Here is an 18,867-nt window from a genome sequence, read left to right on the forward strand (position 1 = left end):
GGTACATAAAAATGTAACACCCCCTGCCCGTTCCATTTTAAAGCGGGTTCGCAAATCATCCCCCCCCCTCCTCCCCCCCCCCCCAATCAAACCCTACACCCCAAGCATTTCATCAGGGTGTTCCAGCATCTCAGCAGAGAAAGCTAGTGAAAGTAGCCGACCGAGAAAGACGAGATGAGGGCAACACATAGACTCTGGAGCCAAACCACTCTTTTACCATACAGGCATACTCTGCTATCAGTTTACGGATGAGTTCAACCTCAGCAGCGGAACCGGAAATCCTCCACAACTACTTGACAAATTTCCGCAATTTTGAGAGTTTTTGACGCGGGGGGGGGGGGGGGGGGGGGGGGGGGGGGGTATGCAAATTTTCCTCGTTCCCAGTCTTCCCTCGACTGTTTTGAACAAAGCGAAATGATGAGTTGTTCCTTTGGCGTCAAATGCTAATATGGCTGTGTTTGCGGAGTAGATTTTTTCTGAGCCTCAAAAATGGCTACCAAGGAAATGGACTCGTAAGTTAAAATGCTCTGTTTGTCGTTCTTAAATTTCTTCATCCATTGCTAATTGTGCTGATTGTTTTCTCCGCTGTTAGGACCGTCCAAATGCGGCTGTACACGCTCACCAAACGACAATTTGTTTTGGTTTTCGTCTCGTTCTTCGTGGCCTTCTTTCTCACTGTTATCATTGGAATTGCAGGTTTGTCATGGCAAATAAAACTAACGACGATAGTGAAAGAAGAGTAAGAAGCTTTCTTGTACGCCTCTGAACGCTACATGAGCGTTTAGTTGAAGGCAGCATTATCTTAAATTTGCAGCTACAATTAGTTTCTATTCCACAGCGAATTTTATGTCGAAGTAGCCCGCCAAATATTAAATAACCTTTGTTAATAAATATTGCCTGTTGTGCAGAATATTACCTTGCAGCGACTTTCTTAGAAACAAGAAAATATTACTCTAATCGATGGTCTTTTCCAGTCGTTTAGTCAATGACGCATTATAAATCAGTTGCCTTGTTATATCCCAAATTTTGTGTTCAAACATGTTTTCTCGCAAAGCTCTCGGTTGCCTCGATATTTTGACCGCCAACAAAAGAACAGCTGGATTGTAAATGTTTTTATTTGAAATTGTTTAAGGTTTTTTGTGGTCTAGGTTTACAACAAATGTGAAGATATTTGAAAGTAGAATTCAGCACTAAATTACAGAATTTTATGATCATGTGGTTTTGCATATGACTTGATTCGCGTCGTACTCGATTTAGTTAGAATATCATTATCAAATCTTGAATAAAACTTGTACTTCAAAGTATTTTTGGTTGAAATAGTACTTACTGTACACTTATCAAAGCATAATGGGAGGAAGTTTAGGACGTTTAGCTTCCTGAAATTTGATCCTCTCAGAAAGACTAGTTAAAATGTGCCTGCCATCTCAATTTTGTTCATTGATTTTGATCCACCCTTTAGTCAATATAAACTTGAGGTAAAAACCGAATGGGTTATAATTTAATGCAACCCAACGTACATTGTCAAAAGACCAGTTAGTGACAACAAACTGCCTTTGATGTTATAAAATATTTAATTACAAATATTATAAAAGTATTCTGTATATTAAAAAAATTAAAGAGTTTAATATGTTATACCTTTTTATTGTGCCCCCATGGGGTTTAAAATCAGCATACATGGCGTGTTTCTTACATGTGTGCCAATACCATTTCTTACCCAGAACCAATCTGCAGCTTTCAACATTCAGGGCTCGAGACTAACAGTAGCCAACTAGCCAAAGACTACTAAAATTTAGGTTTTGGCTACCAGGTTTAGCATTCCTACTAGCCATTTGGCTAGTGAAAAACTCGGAAAAGTCATCTGTTCTTGATAGAAATCAATATACCGGACTAGTGAAAAATTACTTTTGGGTGGTAAAATCTGACATGTCACTAGCCAGTAAACCAGTGAGTTAAAAAGTTAGTCTCAAGCCCTGACATTTATGTTTGGTAGTATGCTTTATTGATTGTGAAACCCAATGATAAGAAGGCGTTTTCCTTATAGAAGATGGTATAAACATGGGAAAGATATTTTAGACAATGCGAGTTAGGGAATTTCAATATCAGTGATTGTGTGTTTTCATTTATACAAAAATGACAAAGTCCCAAAAAAAGATTACATTCTGTACTAAGCTGTGAATGAGAAATGAATTATCTGTGAAGATTTTAATAAGGATGGAAATTACTCACTCACTCACTCAGAGTCTCAATCGTTTTGGACAAATCGATATTTTTAGAACAACCAATTAAAATGATTTTGAATGGTAGCAGGAAGATATAATTTTGAATCCAATGCAGACAAAACAAATTAACAGTCCAGCTGCTAATTGGACTGAGGCTAAATTCTTGCTCTGATTGGACGACATGTTTTGGGTCTTTTGTTAGGATGTTGCTCCAGTACTGTAAAGATCGTAATACACAAGAGGTTATGTTACATTAACATGCAGCAGTGACAAAATGGTGTATTGTTGACACGACGGAACTGCAGTTTTTGTATCTCTATAAGATTTTGTCCGCGTGACATATGTCCCAGGCACATTTCTTTTGCATGTACATGTTGTCATTTTATCCCCGCTACATGTGCTTGTCCCTTCACATGATCAGGACATGGTTTTGTCGCTGCTGAAAGTCGATGTGGCATGTCCCTGCAACAGGGTATCTCGTGTGTGTCGAATAAGAAATTGAATGAATAAATCACAAATATTTTTTTTTATATTTGCAGGGCCACCTATTATTGTTGAACACACTCAAAGGGCATCAGAGCTTAGTCACCAGAATGTGCAGTTATCAGTATGTTTCTAAAATAAATGTTTCTTGTTTACTACTAATAATAAAAAAAATGCACATAAAATGCAGTGGATGTTGATCTTGGGGAAGGGAAGCCACCAGCCATGCGGCCCACACTGCCGGAGCTTATCCTGGTTTCCGTAACATTTGAGGGGCTAGTAATATTTCTACTCCCCCCTGAATGGGATGCTTGTCCATCTCTGGGTACCCCCCCCCCCCCCCTAGCATTATGTCGCCAGTACCCATTTATACACCTGGGTGGAGAGAGGCACTATGAGAGTAAAGTGTCTTGCCCAAGAACACAACACAATGACCACAGCCTGAGCCTGGGCCTGGGCTAAAACTTGGACCGCTTGTTCCGGCGTCTGGCGCACTAACCTTAAGACCACCCGCCTCTCACAAAAAAATTCTCTGGAGCTTTTTCAGAGCCACCAAAAATTTAAGATGGCTCTGAAATGGCTCCAGAGAAATTTTTTTATCTTAACCAAAAGTTGTATTTTTACATGCTGATCATTATTCAATGACAAAAAATGGGGGTTACTGGAATCTTTTTTGAAGTTATAAGCGTTTAAAGGGGAAATAAAGGGTGTTTTTAATGGGTTATACTGTTGCTATGGTAACCAGTGACCACATTAAAATGACCCCAACTTGTTCAGCGATGATTAGACATTTTTTTCCATACCATTTTTGTAGTGCTCAGCAACTGTTGGACATTCGTTGTACTGACCTATCAAAGTTTAAGAGCAAAAAAGTGCTGGAAACCGTTGTGAGCCTCCTTTAAAATGAATTTACACTCAAAAATGTTTCTGAGTAGGTTTTGAAAATACAGTTGAGTTCAAAATAACTCAGACTAGCAATGCATTATCCTGAGTCTTACTTACTAATTGTAACCTTTTCTTTATGTGTTATTAAATTTTTTGTTGCTAAAAAAGGAATATTTTTGCTGTGAGCAAGTTCTGGAAATGTTATGTTATGTCCATTATCCTTTCTGGCAGGGATAAAGGTGTCAATTAATTTATAATAATACTAGAAAAGGCTTAGAATTGAAATGCCATCCAAAACACATCTTGTGTGTATTGTAATAAATTAAACACAAAATGTCATTTATTATTAAATCATATAAGGGGACAAAACAAAAAAACGCTAGCAACCAAATCCTAGCAAAAGATCACACTGACCACTAAGAATGATTTTTTAACAAATTAAATAAAATACTCATTCTATATGACATTTCTCTCTTGCTCCACAGACTGGTCCTTTTGATATTGATACAGGAATCCTGTCAACATTTAACCAGCAACTTTGGCTTCTCTGTAAAATCAAACTGAATGGAACCAAAGCAGGTAATATAACAGCTACCAGTTAAAGGGAGTTTATCATACATGTATGGACCCAATGCAAATATGGCGGCTGTTAATTTTCGGCTCCCAGAAAAATCATTTGTCAACGAAATTAATTTAGGGAGCAGGGATGGCGCAGTGGTGAGGCCCTCCCCTCCCCCCTTTGCCCCGGTTCCCCCCCGGTTTTTGTGTTTTTTTTTGTTTTTTTTCTCCCCTTTTTTTTTCTCTCTTTTTCCTCCCTCCCCTTTTTCTTTTTAAAATTACTGTAACTTAAAGATAAAGTCAAAGTAAATATTCAGTGTATGAAGTTTAAAGGCTATACTTCAGATCTAATGGGAAGTTACAGGGGTATTTATATTGCCAAAGACATGAAAACGAGGCTAGGCAGGCCAGGGTGACTTTTTCCATACAAATCTCTTAAATTTTAATGAGTCATAACTTTGCAGCCATTTAACCCAAAACACTGAAACTTCTCAGAATAGTCAGTGCCCAGGAGTCAAAATGTGACACCCACGGGTTTTTGTCTATTTTTGGCAACATAGATTTTTATTAAATCGAGTACGCGATTGAAAATCAATGTTGCCAAGCTTTTCTGCGTAAGATGATGTTTTGATGCATTATAATGACTCATCAAATAAGGATTTTCTTTCCTTTAGCTATAAGCAAAATTCACAGAATCGTAAAGTTCTTAAAATGATTTAAATTTCTTTTTTTATACCGTTTCTATGAATATCAAGCCGTCAGTGAGAAGACCACGCCCCCATAAACACTTATCACGGGTTAGTTTTCATTTTTTAAAAATGAATGTGATCTATAAAAAAATTTGAATGCTCCACAAACATCAGCGATTTGACATACACCACGACTGCACCAAAAGAAGGGAAGGAGAGAAGAGAAGATAATGAAGCGAGAATTCTCTACATCCACACAACAAAATCCGGGTTTTCTCAGGAAAAGAAAAAACAAGATCCGTGACTCTAGAAATAAAAAAGATCTCGATGGAAGACTCAGCGAGTGGAGGCACTACCAGACAGAAAGAAAGAAGGGAACGGGAAGAAGGGAGAAGAAAACTTCGTGACCCTGTTCGAAAGAATATCCACCAGCCAGCGAAGTAAAGTGCGCAAGCGAATAGAAAGACTTATAGAAAAGATGAGTGAAAGAGCAGTGGGAGAGTGCGGTGAGCAAAAGTCGGTGAAACTGTTAGGAAAGGTGAAAGAGGAAACCGAGGGAGGCCCAAAAGGGCGACGCCGAGAGCGGGGGAGGAAATGAGAGGCGGAGAAGTGGCGAGTGAAAGAGCGGATGAATCTCGCAGGTGACCTCATCTATTGTGCGAAGCGGCAGATAGCAGATGAGCAAGAAGTTCAGTCAGAAGCGGGCGCGACAACATAATATTTCCACTCGCCAGACTTCTTTCTTCTCTGCAGATCACGCAAGCACAAAGAGGAAGGAGAAATAAGCAAACTCGTCAAGTTAGTTCCCACACACCGCGGTAGATGAAAGAAATGAAGCCCGCTCTTGCCCCGGAGACGATGCTGTGCACTGGGTTGTAGATGCAAAGATTCATGCGTAGCGAGAGCGAATAAAGAAAAAAGAAAGAAAGGATATTCATCAAGTTAGAGAAAAGAAAAAACTAACGTATATTTTCCAGAAGGGGGCTCCCTAGCTGTAGCTCGCGTTTGCTCGTTTTTTTGACAAAATAACAAAACTACACCCGTGATAAGGTTCCCGCGATAGGGTGATTTTTTTAAGAGGGCGTGTCAATTGTTACTGAAGGGCTTGATTTTCACAGAAACAGCGTAAAAACTAATTTAAATCATTTTTACATCACACTAACAATGCTTTAAATGAATTTCTGATTTTATGCTTAAAATAGCTAAAGGAAAGAAAATTCCTTATTTGACCATGACGTCATATAAATGTATCAAAACATCATCTTAACGCGAGAATTAAGCTTGGCAACATGATTTTCGAAATCAGCGTACTCGATTATTAAAATAGCTATGTTGCCAAAAATCAGAAAAATGCCCGTGTGTATTGACCCTGGGCACCTGATAGAATAGAATTCATCGCGAAGGAGAGCTCTATCCGTTTGTAGTTAGTTTTTTGCTATCTTTTATGTCATCAATGCCGCCCCAGAAAATTTTTCAGGGGCGAATGACGTCATCTCCATCATGTTTGTGTAATCGTCACCCAGACGTGTTTTTTTGAAGAAGTGGCCGAAATTATCCGAAGTTAAAATAAACCAAAATGAAGAAGCATACAGGGTTTTATCCAGGGAAGTAAGTTTTAGTCCGCCACCAAACGTCGTTAAAATAGTGGCCGTTTGTGAAAATTAGTACTCTTCGCGGCGACAGGCAGTTTTTTGTTTCTCGCCAACACAAGGAGAAGGATCAGGCTCAAGCTGGTTATGTACTTTCGACTTGTTTTCACAGGTGTTTCTTCGTTCTTTGCCTTCGCTTTTATATTTTGATATTTTTCGCAGTTTTCTCCAAGGTAAGCTGTAAGTGAAGTTGTATCTATATTCGGAGCGAATGAGTAGCAAATATGAAAGCTACTATCAAAAGTGTGTAGTGGTTTGTTTTGTAGGAAACAGAGGCTGCTCGCCCCCGGTGAAGACACCGAGTGACCTTTACTTCTCTCTGCGTACAGACTGTAGACTAATTATTACACCAATTTTCCCTTCGGCCGCCCTAAGCAAAGCTGAGACTATTTCAAGTTGTTGACATTTTAAATACTTGATTACATCTATTATTTTATGATGTAAGGAAATAAAAAGCTTTACTAATCGACTGTATCAAAATGTTTGGAATGGCTACTTTCAGTTTAGTATTTTTACTTTATATTTTACAAATAACTATACAGTGTATCACATTTTCCAGAGTATCTCTTATATACATTGTACTCTATTTTGATATTTAACTTTAGCCACTCGCGCACATCAATTTATTTCTCTTTTTGGTTTTATAGAAAGATGGGTTGTACAAGCGACAGGTTTCATCAGCTTGGCATTCATCATGGACTTTTCATTGTAGTTTGCACATGACAAACAGACCGCAGATATCAAGAAAATATGGAAATAAAATATCATACTTCCCACCCCAGCCTCCAGCTTTCCCTGCCCTTCACCCCTATCACCCCACCCTACCGAACGCATTCCACTAATTTTAAATTATGCTAGTATATATATATTTAAGTGCCCCCATCAGCATTTTAAGAAACTTGACCAAACAACAGAAATGAATGACAACCATTTTTGCATAAGGTCTATTCTCCTTCTGATCAAGATATCAGCATCACCTATATAGCGAAGTGCATGGGGTTTTGACCATAATTCAAAATGTTCACATTGGCGCTCATGTGTGAACATTAATTTTGTGTAGTTTTATTTTTAGATTCACATACTTTTATTACTCACTCTTTTTGATTGCTATCATAGAGAGATAACGTGTATTAATGCAAGCCCAGGGGGGGGGGGGTACTCAGGCTTGTAAACGACGGGGATGATCGAAGGATTTTTTTGGGTTTGAAATTTTTGATTCCGGGATTTTTTGGGGTTGGAAAATTAGGCAAGTATTTTTTTTTGGGTGACTTGATTTAAAAAGGGGATTTTTTAGAGTGTTTTAAACACGAACTAATAAAAGTACCTTGGCGCGGCCTTGGCGTATTTATAGTATGATGAATAAACAAACATGAGCGTTCAATTTTTTATGGTTTTCTTTGTGTTATATTATTGCCCCTCCTGGCAATTTAGGGGTAATTTGACAAGGGATTTTTTTGGGAGTTATTTTTGGTCCAGGGATTTTTTTGGGTAATGTCGGAAGATTTAGGGATTTTTTTGGGTCCTGAGTTTTGCCTCCATTCGATCATCACCGTCATTTACAAGCCAGAGTACCCCCCTGGGAATGCAAGTCACAATTTTATGAAGTGAGTTTGTAAATATTAATCCAATATGTTAAACATGTAGTACATTAAATAATAATCTTGAATATTATTAAATATAATTTAATAATTTGTAGCTCTGGCAGTTGGTACAATTTTGACGTGTACGACTTTGTCTTCCTCTTCAGGGTCATCTTTCACAGACAATTTTCATTTGAGTGTCAAAATTTTTGGCAGAGCAAAGGACAGCAGTTATCACCTAATAGCAACAACACCATACAACAGGACCCGTGAGCTTAGTTGTCAAAAGGTGCGAGCTTTACTTGTTTGTTGGGATTTGAGAATGGCTTATCCTTTGTGGTATATTTTCTTTTGGAAAGTTTACTTGCTCTAACAGGGCTGCAAATAATTTTTTTTTCACTTGAAAGGACATATGTCCTACTAAGACACTATCTTTGTTGGACAAAACGAAATTGTGGTCGGACAAAAGCCAAAGGAAAGCTTGAGCATTGTGAAAAGCAAAAGGTGGAATTTTATTTCCTTAAAATTACCGAGCTATCACTTTCCTGGCAATCTCTTTGCACTTCTGTTACTTATTATTTTTCATCCGATCGTTGCCGTAAAATGATTTACGTTTGAAAAATGTCCGACATCATATACCACACTTGGGATTTTGTCGGACATGAGCAACTTTTGGTCTGCTGCCAATGTCCGATGACTGACTGTTATTTGCAGCCCTGCTCAATCTAGTGCTTTAATTGTAATATGCATTAACTGTGCTCTTTCTAGGAATGCAACTCATTGGTGATTTTACATCTTGGATATCTTGACTACCCATCATATGTGGCAACTGTCAAATTTCATGGCCTCAACTTTCCTAATGGAATACAAATTAGAGACATTGATTTTGTGGTAAGTTGATTTGTTTGTAATCTTTATCACTGAGAAATAATTCAGAGCTAAACTGGTGTAAATCAAGCTCGAAAAAAGTCCCATCTGGTTTTCTGGGACATGTAGATCTTCTTCCAAGGAAAGTAACTTTTCATGCTTACTTGCTCAATGGGCATTAGTGCACAGGCAAGTCGTCTCCTGACTTAATTAATTAATTATTAATACGTTAAACTACGACAAGCATGCAACTTCCCTCCGGCAAGCAAAATTTAAGATCTGCTTGTCCAAAAGGCAAGCTGGAATTCAAGTTTTTTTCAAGGCCTACTGTCATTGATAAGCATACAGCTAGCTAGTGCTATGACTGCTGTCTTGATTATACATGTTTGACCAATTTTAATTGCAGTTGAAGCACTACAGTGCGGACTTCACTCAAGTGGAAATCTGGTTCAGATTTGTTTTTCTGGTGCTCACGTTCATGGTAACGGTAAGTTGCTGATCAGAAGTTCTTATTAATAAAAAATGTTTATTTATTTAATTATTGTCAACTTGTTAATCAGGCCAACCATAGCTCCAGCTATGTTTCTAAGTGTATATATTAATATCAAATTATATTGTGGCAAATTCTCAGTTATCACAGCATTTGTTTTATTTAATAAATGGAAGTTTTTTCTTAAAATTTCCAGTGCATGTTTGCTCATTCATTAAGAAGATTTCCACTACGTGAATGGTCCATTGAGCAGAAGTAAGTGACATTTATTAACATCAGAAAATTGTAATTAGAATTATTTGAACTGGAAAATTGTAATAATTTACTAGTTAGAGGGCGTGATCACACTTGTCTAGAAATGTTATGCCCAACCACCAACTGTATGCAGCAGTAGTATCACCTGTTTTTTGGTATTTTAAAGAATTTGAGAAAGATTTCTGAATCAGCATTTCATGTCAACACAAGCAAGCTAGAAGTTTAAAATTAATATGCGTTGATTGAAAAGAGCTTTTAGCCAGTTGCCTTATATTAGGAAAGTAAATGTTTTAAATAAACATACTTTTTCCTGGCACAGGTGGATGTCGCTTCTCCTTCCCCTGTTGTTGCTGTACAATGGTAAGTAACAATGTTTGCATGTATCATTTCACAATTAAGAACAGGAATCGGTTAGAGAGAGCATCAATCATTCAAACATTCTCAAACCACAAACAATTCTCACTGTCATTCAACTAGATAGCATTGAATTTGTACAGTAACTAAGTGTAATGGTATTGTCATTGTTCATGTTCCACAGACCCACTGTTTCCGCTCAACTTCCTGGTGGACAGCTGGGTGCCAAGTATGTTTGATTCTGTGTTCCAGGCGTCATTCCTTTGTGCACTGCTGCTCTTTTGGCTCTGTGCCTTCCATGGCATCAGACAGGTTTGTGGAAATAAATATATCTTATTAACCACGCGGGGCGGTGGACGATTGGCCCGAGGCTGACAGTAGGAGAGCGAGCGAGGTCCGTACAAAAAGACCGAGGGCCAATATCGCCCAGAGGCCCGAGCAGTGGAAGAGATTATACACGACGATTTGTGAGTGAGAATTGCTACCCGGAGATGTCGTGGAAAAAATGTGCGGCTTACCGCGCTAAAGGAGTTATATTTATTTCTGTGTTTAAGGTCATTTCATTTTCAAAGCCAAAAAAAACTACAACAAAATCTTGCAAATATCTTGTGCTAATGGCGGGATCGTCCAGGACAAAACACGGTCCGATACTAGGAAAATTGGCTGATTTAGTTATTGGCTCTCGGACCGCCTTAGTCGTGTAATAAAACCTTTTATTGCCTTCGTATTAGAAAAAAGTTCCGTTTTTAAAGCATTCTTTATGTGTCAGCAATGTTAATTGGTTTGACAGTATACAAAGTCATTGTACTTTTAAAGAGTGTTTTTTAAGAACTGTGTCACCTTTGATTTTTCTGATGAACCTTCTGTTAATAGTTTCCTGACAAATTGTTAAACTTTTCACAATATTCAGAAGTTTGATGACAAAAGTTGTTTTGCTTACAAGTAGCATTACTAATAGATGTCTGTAATTGACTGTACTGGAAGTTTTTAAATGGTGATATTTTTGTACTTACATGTTGCAAGTGCAGTGAAGTGTGTTTTATTATTTTTAAAAACAAAGCTAGCCAGCGTGATTAGCATCCTGTTTCACTGGTTTAGCAGCTTTTTTTATAACTTTATACTGTAGGGAATGATCTATGTAGCACTTTTCATCATGATAAATTGTTTGGTTTTTCTTCTGACAGAGTGAAAGAAGATTGAGTTTCTATCTTCCGAAGATCCTCATTGTGGGAATTCTGTGGGTTGCGGCATTTACCTTGTCGTCATGGCAGCAGTAAGTTATCAGCTTTGAATTGAAATGATCCATCAACTTCCATCAACTGGTATCAGTTCCAATAGTCTGTACATTTTTTAATCGATAAAAAAATACTGTGTCCCAGTGCTGAATAATGTAGCATGAAAAGATGAGGATCAAAGCATGTTGGATTGTACTAAATATAGGTTATTTTACAGGTACAATGAGTTGCAAGATCCAACATACCAGTACAAGATAGATATAGGCCATTTCTTGGTAAGATTAATACTAGTTATAACATTTTCGGTGTTATTTATTTTTTTTTTTTTTTTTTTTTTGGGGTTTTTGAAATAATGTTTTTTTTTTTTTTTATTTTTTTTTTTTTAAAGATAATAAAGAAAGTACAATGTGTCATGTCAGGAAAGCTAAAAATATTATTATTGTCAGTAGTTCCTGATGAACAAAATTGCTTTCAAATTGAATGAAGCCTGAAAATAGTAGTTGACTGAACTGATGGTAGAACAACAGAAGTACATATTATTATCTTAAGCCAAAAAATGAACGGAACAAGAATGGCTAAGGTTGGGGAACATTAAAAACAGAACAGATTATGAATAAGGAACTTTAGAGAGGCGAGTCTTTATTTTCAAGATGTGCCCCATGACAAATTTTAAATGAAATTGTCTGTGAAACTGTAAGTGGAATTCACATGTAGACGTTAAGCTTGGGACCTTTGTAATTTTTTTTCAGGGCCTGAAGGTGCTGTTCTTCACAATCGGTGCAATTTACCTAGTGTACTTGGTATACCTGTTGTTCAGGGCATACAGCGAGCTAAGAGCAATGCCTTATTTTGGTACGTTGATTTTTGTACAAGTGTGATAAAGCTTTTTCAACCCCATTCAATTTTTTTTGGACTTTAATCTTACAATATTGATACATAACCCCAGTCTCTGTTGCACAAAGCTGCTTCTCCTCCTGGATGAGGTGCTAGTCCATCCCACCTCCGGCAAACCTCCTACGCAGACTTTCATTGAGAAACACGTGACGAGCCCAAAGAACGTCTGGGTAGGAGGCTAACCTACGGCATGTCTGTCCCAACATGAAAAATAAAAACAACAACAACAAAAAAAAACAAGTTCCCTGTGGCTGTCCCGAATAATATTATAATTGTGTTCCCTGTCTTTAATAGGTACACTTTCTGGTCTTCCCAACTTAAATTACTGACCCTGGCCCTAATTAAATCATTAAGGCCAGTATAGAATCTATGATTTACAGTACCAGTATCAAATTTATTCTTCTATTTTGCCCCTGTTATGTTTACAGATGTACGTCTCAAGTTTCTCACTGGTCTCATGCTGATTGTCTTGACCATAAGGTTTGTCCATCGTATCATCTCTTGCATGGCTTGCAATACTGAAATTATTCCATTACTGCAGTGCATGTTTATTGGGCCACTTACGCCCCATTGCACTTTTTGTCAATACCGGTATGACAGTCACTTTATAAGGTTTAAACTTCAATTTTGTAAGTTAGGATAAATGCTTAAAGATGAATTCCAGTCCGTACTGCGCATCTTGCTGCTTTTTGCAGCCCACCCCAAGAATTTTAAAAACAATCCCCCACTCCCTTTTTTTTTTTCCCCTCTAAAAAAAACCTTCCCCCCTCTTTCCCCTCCAAAAAAAAATTAAGCCCATGGGTAGACAATAAACTATTGCAAAACAAAGAAGGGCATAAAATATGCAAGCTGTTCTTCCTTTTTCCCAATAGAAAAGAGGAACAATGATTACGGTAAACCAACGTTTTTTTTTACATGCAAGGTCAAAATGCTTTTAAGACACATTTGGAATGTTGTGAACAACAACAACAATCTTTAATTGTACTCTTTTGCCTTTACAAGATGTTATTAGTAATACAATTAGAGTACTGGCTGCCTGGAATAACCATAGGGGCTAGTGGAGCCAGGCAGCCAGTTGACATAAGGGTTAATCATCAGTTCCTTTTCCCTATGTGAGAAATAGGGAGGATTTTGTTGTGTACAAATGATTTAATAAATATTAATCGTGCTCTTAACATTTCAGTCTGGTGATCACAGGCCTTCGATTTGGAACAGGAGTGCTACAAGACAACTTTGTTGCAGAACTTGAAACACACTATGATAACTATATCCTTCACCTTTGAACATGTGTTATGCTAAAAAGCGTGGTGGTGTCCTTCCCCGGGGGGGTATTTTTTATTTGGTTTTTTTTTTTTTTTTTTTTTTTTTTTTTTTTTTTTTTTTTTTTTTTTTTTTAATTTTAAACCCCCCCCCCCCCCCCCCCCCCCCCCCCCCCCCCCTAGCTTAGCAAATATAGTTGTTAAGTAAGAAAGAAAGAAAGGAAGAAATAACTACAACTATAAAAACATGCGGTTAAGCTGGGCAGAGCATGGAGCAAAAACACGAGCAGAAAGCATAATGGTAGTGTGGAGTTCGACAATGAAAAACTCACATTCTGTGCTTGCCCTCGCACTTTGCGTCGTTTGTAAACCACTAAACTGCCTGTTCTGCAGACTTATTATTTATTCTTTCTCATCACCCGTGTGTTTGTCACGAGAAATATATTGTCGGTAACTTTTGGAAAGTAAAGAATTTATGGGAACTTTGTAATGATATTCTGTAGTATCTTTCCTTAACACTGAGTTACCTGCAGAATTCCTGACATTTTTTGGATTGCTCAACTTTTACTTGTACACCATGGCATTTGTGTATTCACCATCCAAGAACGCCCTTTATGGTAAGGGAACATGTACTTGAATATTATATTTTCTTTTTTACAACTTCTAGGTTCTGACGTTGGTAATTATTTCTTGGAATCATTTAGCGCGTATTGTTTTGTGTGCTCTTTATCATGCAAACCAATAGGTAACCTTAGAATATAATAACAATATTATTACTTTGGAACGTCATCTAACAATGAACGTCCAGTCACGAGTCTTGGTTGCAGTGTAAGCGCATCTCATGTCGAGTTATTCATTTCTTGCATTGCAGAGTCATATTTCCGAGATCAGTCCACATTTTCAATGTTGAATGAATCTGAAGATGAGGATACCATGATTTACAAGTAAGTATTTTATTTCTATGAAATAAATAATAATTAAAAGAGTCGTGCCCGATGGTTACATGGATTCCAAGTTTGGAAGTTGATTTGGTTTGTGATGTACATAAATGAGCACTAAAAAACTCAACTTTTGGTTAGAAAATTATACTATATGTTTTATCAGCACTTTTTTAACATTTCATGTTTTGTTTTCAGTTCTCAGAGAGAAAAATCAAACTTCAGCAGCAGCGAAGAGGAAAACTGAGGCATTGAACTTGCCTGAAATCAAAAGAGAATCTTTCCGTAGAGTTTTGTACCGTAAATTAAGATATTTTACAAAACGTTTATCATTATCCATAAAATAAATACCTTAGTCACATTCAATATTTTCAATTGGCAATTTCTTGGTGCTGCGTTCATCATAATGTAATTCAACGTTTAAAAGACAGTCAACATTGCACACACCCAAACGCAATTGCTAACCAGCAATGGTTTCTGCAACACCAAGAAATCTCCAATCTTTTGGTTGTATTTGCCAGCCTTATTCCCAAATTTCCAGTGTTTTAGAAGCTGTACACCAGTATAAGTGCATTTATCTACTGGTATGTTATGTTAAGTTGCATCTTATTACATTTCCGAACAAGTGGATGCGGAAATTGAAGCAAAACAACAGAGGGTTTTGGGTATTGATGCACAGTTTCATGTGAAATAAGCCCCAGTCCCTGAAGTTACAACTAGGGAACGTTATTGAACTCAGTTGACCGTATAGAAGTCTAATTTGTGACCTTAAAATCTCCAATAAGAGGTTAAACTAAGCAAAAATAATTTCATATGTACTTGGTTTTAGATCCATGATCATTTGTCTTGATGATTTGTCCCTCTTGAGCGGTCAAAAAGCGGTTAAAACAATCTTTGGTGTCCGGTCTGGAGGGAAAAGTATTGGATTGATGCTATTTGTGTTTAATAAGTGCTCCTTAGCCAAGGAAAAAAAATTGGAGAGATCTTTCCCTTCAGCATTTCAATGTACCAGGTTACTTTTATAGAATTTCACTTACAGTAAGGTACCCGCCTACCAATAGAGTGAGCTATTTTTAGCATGATTTTTTTTCTAATCGGCGGCAGGCCCTTATATCTGCTGTAAGGCTTAGTTACCCCTTCTCTATCCCTAAAATGAGGAAAAAATCTAAAACTAGAAACAGAAGGTAGAAATTTAAATGTACTGCGATTCTATTCCCTCGCCGCCCTCAACTTTCCCCGTCCTTATTTTCCTTGTCATTAATCCCACCCACTCCACCCCTTCAGTATATTTGTGATCAAGTTTCGACTTAATCATTACGAATAAAGAATTGGTTCAAAATGTAGTTTTCTAATTAAAATTTTATTGTAGATGGGGGCGTGGAGATAAAATTGATATTAAATTTTAGTTAGCAGGCAGTTATATTTTCAGAGGTGCTAACTTCAGGTGTATAAATAATAGCAGAAGCTTAAAAGCTTCTGTAAATAGTGATAATGGTCGTAAGTCTTCCGAGTTTATTTGTTGCATGTGAGTTTAATAGTGCAGACTAGGGTAATGAGTTAGTGTTGGCTGCAGAACAGGCGGTGAAGCGAGGAACCGCGCGAAACGCGAGCGGCTCGCGCGGAGTGACGAGTGTATCGCGCGTGTATCGTGCTTCGCTCTTTTCCCGTAACCTCTTGTTCTGCCGGTAAACGGTTACGCTGAGATATACGAATGATAGATTTTAAATCGATGTCAAGGTCCATAAGTTACGTGTAACAGACTTCACTTAAAGAGTTTCGACGTTGTTTGTGTGTAAAGACTGAAAGTTGTAATTTTTATTACATTCGTAATATGTGCGAACTGCGATCAGGCAATTCAGGTCGCGCTGTTGTAATTTTGCGCGGAAAAATTCGCCTAATCGCATGTTAGCCTCAAGTAAGATTTTAGGTAAATTATATGTAGGTTTCCTTGGAAAATTGCCTAGCAAATAAATATTTATTCAGAACCTAGAAGTATATTGCTGTGGAGCTGTTGTGCAATATGAGTGGGTGTTTTGTTTGTAAATGAACAAAAACGACGGGCGGCCGTGGAGCAATCAAAGGAAGCTAATGAGAAATTTTTTCGTTAGTGAAAATTTCGTTACGTTCTATTTTGTTCTGTCTGGGAGCCAAAAGTTGAGACTTGAGCTTTGCTAAATACTCTTATTATTGCTTCCGTAAGTATTGTTAGCTGTTCCGGCATGCATCTAGATCTTTCCCCAGACGTAAAAGTTGGACCGAAAGAGACCCAGACGGAAGTCGAACCTATTCAAGGAAAGCAAATCTAATGACATTTGTCTACAAACGGAAGAAATTCAGACAGTTTCCCATTGATTTCGCAGTTTCCAGAAGATTTTGTGTAGGTGAATGACGGCTGCATTTCTGTCAATGTTTTGAGCCCTGCTGCATAGAGACAACTGCTTTAGAATGCTATAGTCAGACAAAGGGCAGGGATAAATACTTGCCCACGCGTCTGGTCCAAGTGACATGACGCTTTACAGAAGTAAGATTTCACAATGCACAGCTGTATTTGAAAGAGAAGATCAGTGCCGGTTCGCTCGGACAGGAACCAGCAGTGCAGTGAGTGGGTGAAGGTCAAGTCATTTCTGAAAAGCACTTGGACCATAAGCAACTTTTGATTTTTCAAATTACTCCACCCGAAACCACAAGAGTACGGTCCAAAACGTCCGTCTACAACAAATTAATTTCCTGCCGGGCAGCTTGTTTTCTGTAATTGCCTTCCACTCTACTACACCTTTTACTTTTGTGAAACAAGTCTCGCGTATGAATTTCGAAAGGATTTCTCAGTGGCTCTCGACAGGCAATTGCAATACCGTGCTTTTGCGGGGGTGGGGTGAGGTGGGGCTGCTGTGCCCGCTCATATTTTGTGGGACGGTGAAGGAAAAGAAAACTCATACCGACATATAGACTAAATTTAGTTTTGTTCCACGGTGTATTTGTATTCTAAGTGCTTTGTGAATTTTACCCCGTCTCATCACGTTTTTATAAAATTAGCCTTTTCATTGCCGGCGTACGTTCTGGAAGGAATGACCCAACCCGAGGAAGCTGCTATTACGACGACAGTTTAAGGAATCGATGAGAAATATCAAGTTAATGGAACGTTCTATGTGAATCAAACGAGAAATCACGGTTTACCTAAGACTCCCTCTCGTGATAAAATTATTAATCCACAATGAAGTAAATTCAGTGGCGTTATTTACCCTCACGTGACGTAAAGTAGCCAATCACAGGGGCGGATCTAGTTTGTCTGGGCTGAAAAGAATAGTTGTGTTGTTTGAAAAGGTAAATCGCTGCGAAATAGATCTTTTATGTTATATAAAACAAAAATAATGGCGCTCAAATGGGATGAAATAAGTCTGGTAAGACTGAACTCCACCATGCCGAGCAAAACAGTTCAATATATGAATATTCAATTCCACCTTTAACCAGTGCAATATAATACGTGCGAATATTGAGCTACTGTTTTGTTTTGTTTTTACTCTAATTAATGTTCCATACTTAGAAAGGTCAAATGCTATGATTGAGAATTGTCACAAAACGTTATGACACAAAATAATGGGACTTGTGTATTGAAAAACCACAACTAAAGATAGCCATTGGAAATCTTGCTGAAGTATTAAAAATGTCCTAAGCGTCCAATATTCTTTACGTTGTTTCTCCTTCTGTGACGGTTGCCCAACCATATATAAACACTTGTGATGAGTTTACAATGTCATTTCGCTTGACCCAGCAGGAAGCACCAGAGCTAAATCCGGTTCAGAGTCCAAATAATCCACTTCCTTACAATTGCAGTAGCTTTGTAATTGTAGCTTAAAAAAATCTGCACCGTGCATGTAAATTGCTCCTTTTAAAATCTTTCCTTTTATACACATTTCCAGTTATTTTTACCGAATGGCGTTATCTGGTCTTCCGTACTGCAAAATCAATCCACATTGATTTTAGCACCAACTTGTTTGTCAGCATCACCCAGGATGGCGGGGGGTGTGTGTGGGGGTGTGTGTGGGGTGGGGGTGGGGGGAGTCTTATAGATGATATTGCCACATTAATAAGGGTAATAATCATTGAAAAATAATTGATGCTGCAAGTCATCAACCTCCCCAAGTGTAGTAGTTTATTTCAAGAAATGAAATGAACGCTAGATCGAACACAGCCATATATTTTATTTTAGCTTCAAAAACAAAGGCCCAAATTACTTACAAACATTCGATTTATATTCATCTAGAAAAAGGAAAATAATTTTAAATATTAAGGCGTCTATCCATCCGTTTGTAGCTATATATAAAGTGCATAGATTAACTGAAAGAAGAGCATTTGTGACTGTCACTGCTCCAAAAACATGAATTCTTATTTTAATGTTTGTTATGTGTTGTTTATTTTAATTTTTATGTGTCACTGACCTCGACTCAGCAAAGCGTAAAATTAAATCTGATGAAAACAAGCATCTCTAATTCCGGTCCAGAGTTCAACGTTCCT

At 37.7% G+C, this 18,867-nt stretch overlaps 1 protein-coding gene across 2 annotated transcripts; it reads left to right on the plus strand.

Annotated features, from left to right (window-relative positions):
* Nucleotides 1–380: 380 nt before the first annotated feature.
* On the plus strand, nt 381–16,347 carry LOC144655947 (transmembrane protein 181-like). Of its 2 annotated transcripts, XM_078516135.1 has the most exons (18): nt 381–512; nt 593–696; nt 2,759–2,826; nt 4,073–4,166; nt 8,231–8,352; nt 8,832–8,954; nt 9,337–9,417; nt 9,617–9,675; nt 9,995–10,035; nt 10,214–10,341; nt 11,214–11,302; nt 11,482–11,539; nt 12,014–12,116; nt 12,587–12,638; nt 13,342–13,424; nt 13,945–14,034; nt 14,289–14,361; nt 14,554–16,347. In XM_078516135.1, exons 1-18 carry the CDS (start codon nt 490–492, stop codon nt 14,600–14,602), a joined length of 1,440 nt encoding a protein of 479 aa, XP_078372261.1. In that variant the 5' UTR covers nt 381–489; the 3' UTR covers nt 14,603–16,347. The 2 variants fall into 2 exon arrangements, with proteins under 2 accessions (XP_078372261.1, XP_078372262.1); XM_078516136.1 differs by lacking the exons at nt 13,945–14,034; nt 14,289–14,361; nt 14,554–16,347 and adding an exon at nt 13,606–13,923 and having other exon boundaries at nt 13,342–13,486.
* Nucleotides 16,348–18,867: the final 2,520 nt, after the last annotated feature.

Source organism: Oculina patagonica, chromosome 6 (genome assembly GCF_052425735.1).
Source record: "Oculina patagonica isolate OP01 chromosome 6, crgOcupat, whole genome shotgun sequence".
Taxonomy (NCBI): Eukaryota; Metazoa; Cnidaria; class Anthozoa; order Scleractinia; family Oculinidae; genus Oculina; species Oculina patagonica.

Excerpts from the sequence above, each read along its gene's own strand:
- LOC144655947 (XM_078516135.1), top strand. The coding sequence starts at position 490 with ATGGCTACCAAGGAAATGGACTC. Across the intron at positions 8,353-8,831 it reads GTGAGCTTAGTTGTCAAAAG|GAATGCAACTCATTGGTGAT; the intron begins GTGCGAGCTTTA and ends TGCTCTTTCTAG. Across the intron at positions 12,639-13,341 it reads CTGATTGTCTTGACCATAAG|TCTGGTGATCACAGGCCTTC; the intron begins GTTTGTCCATCG and ends TTAACATTTCAG.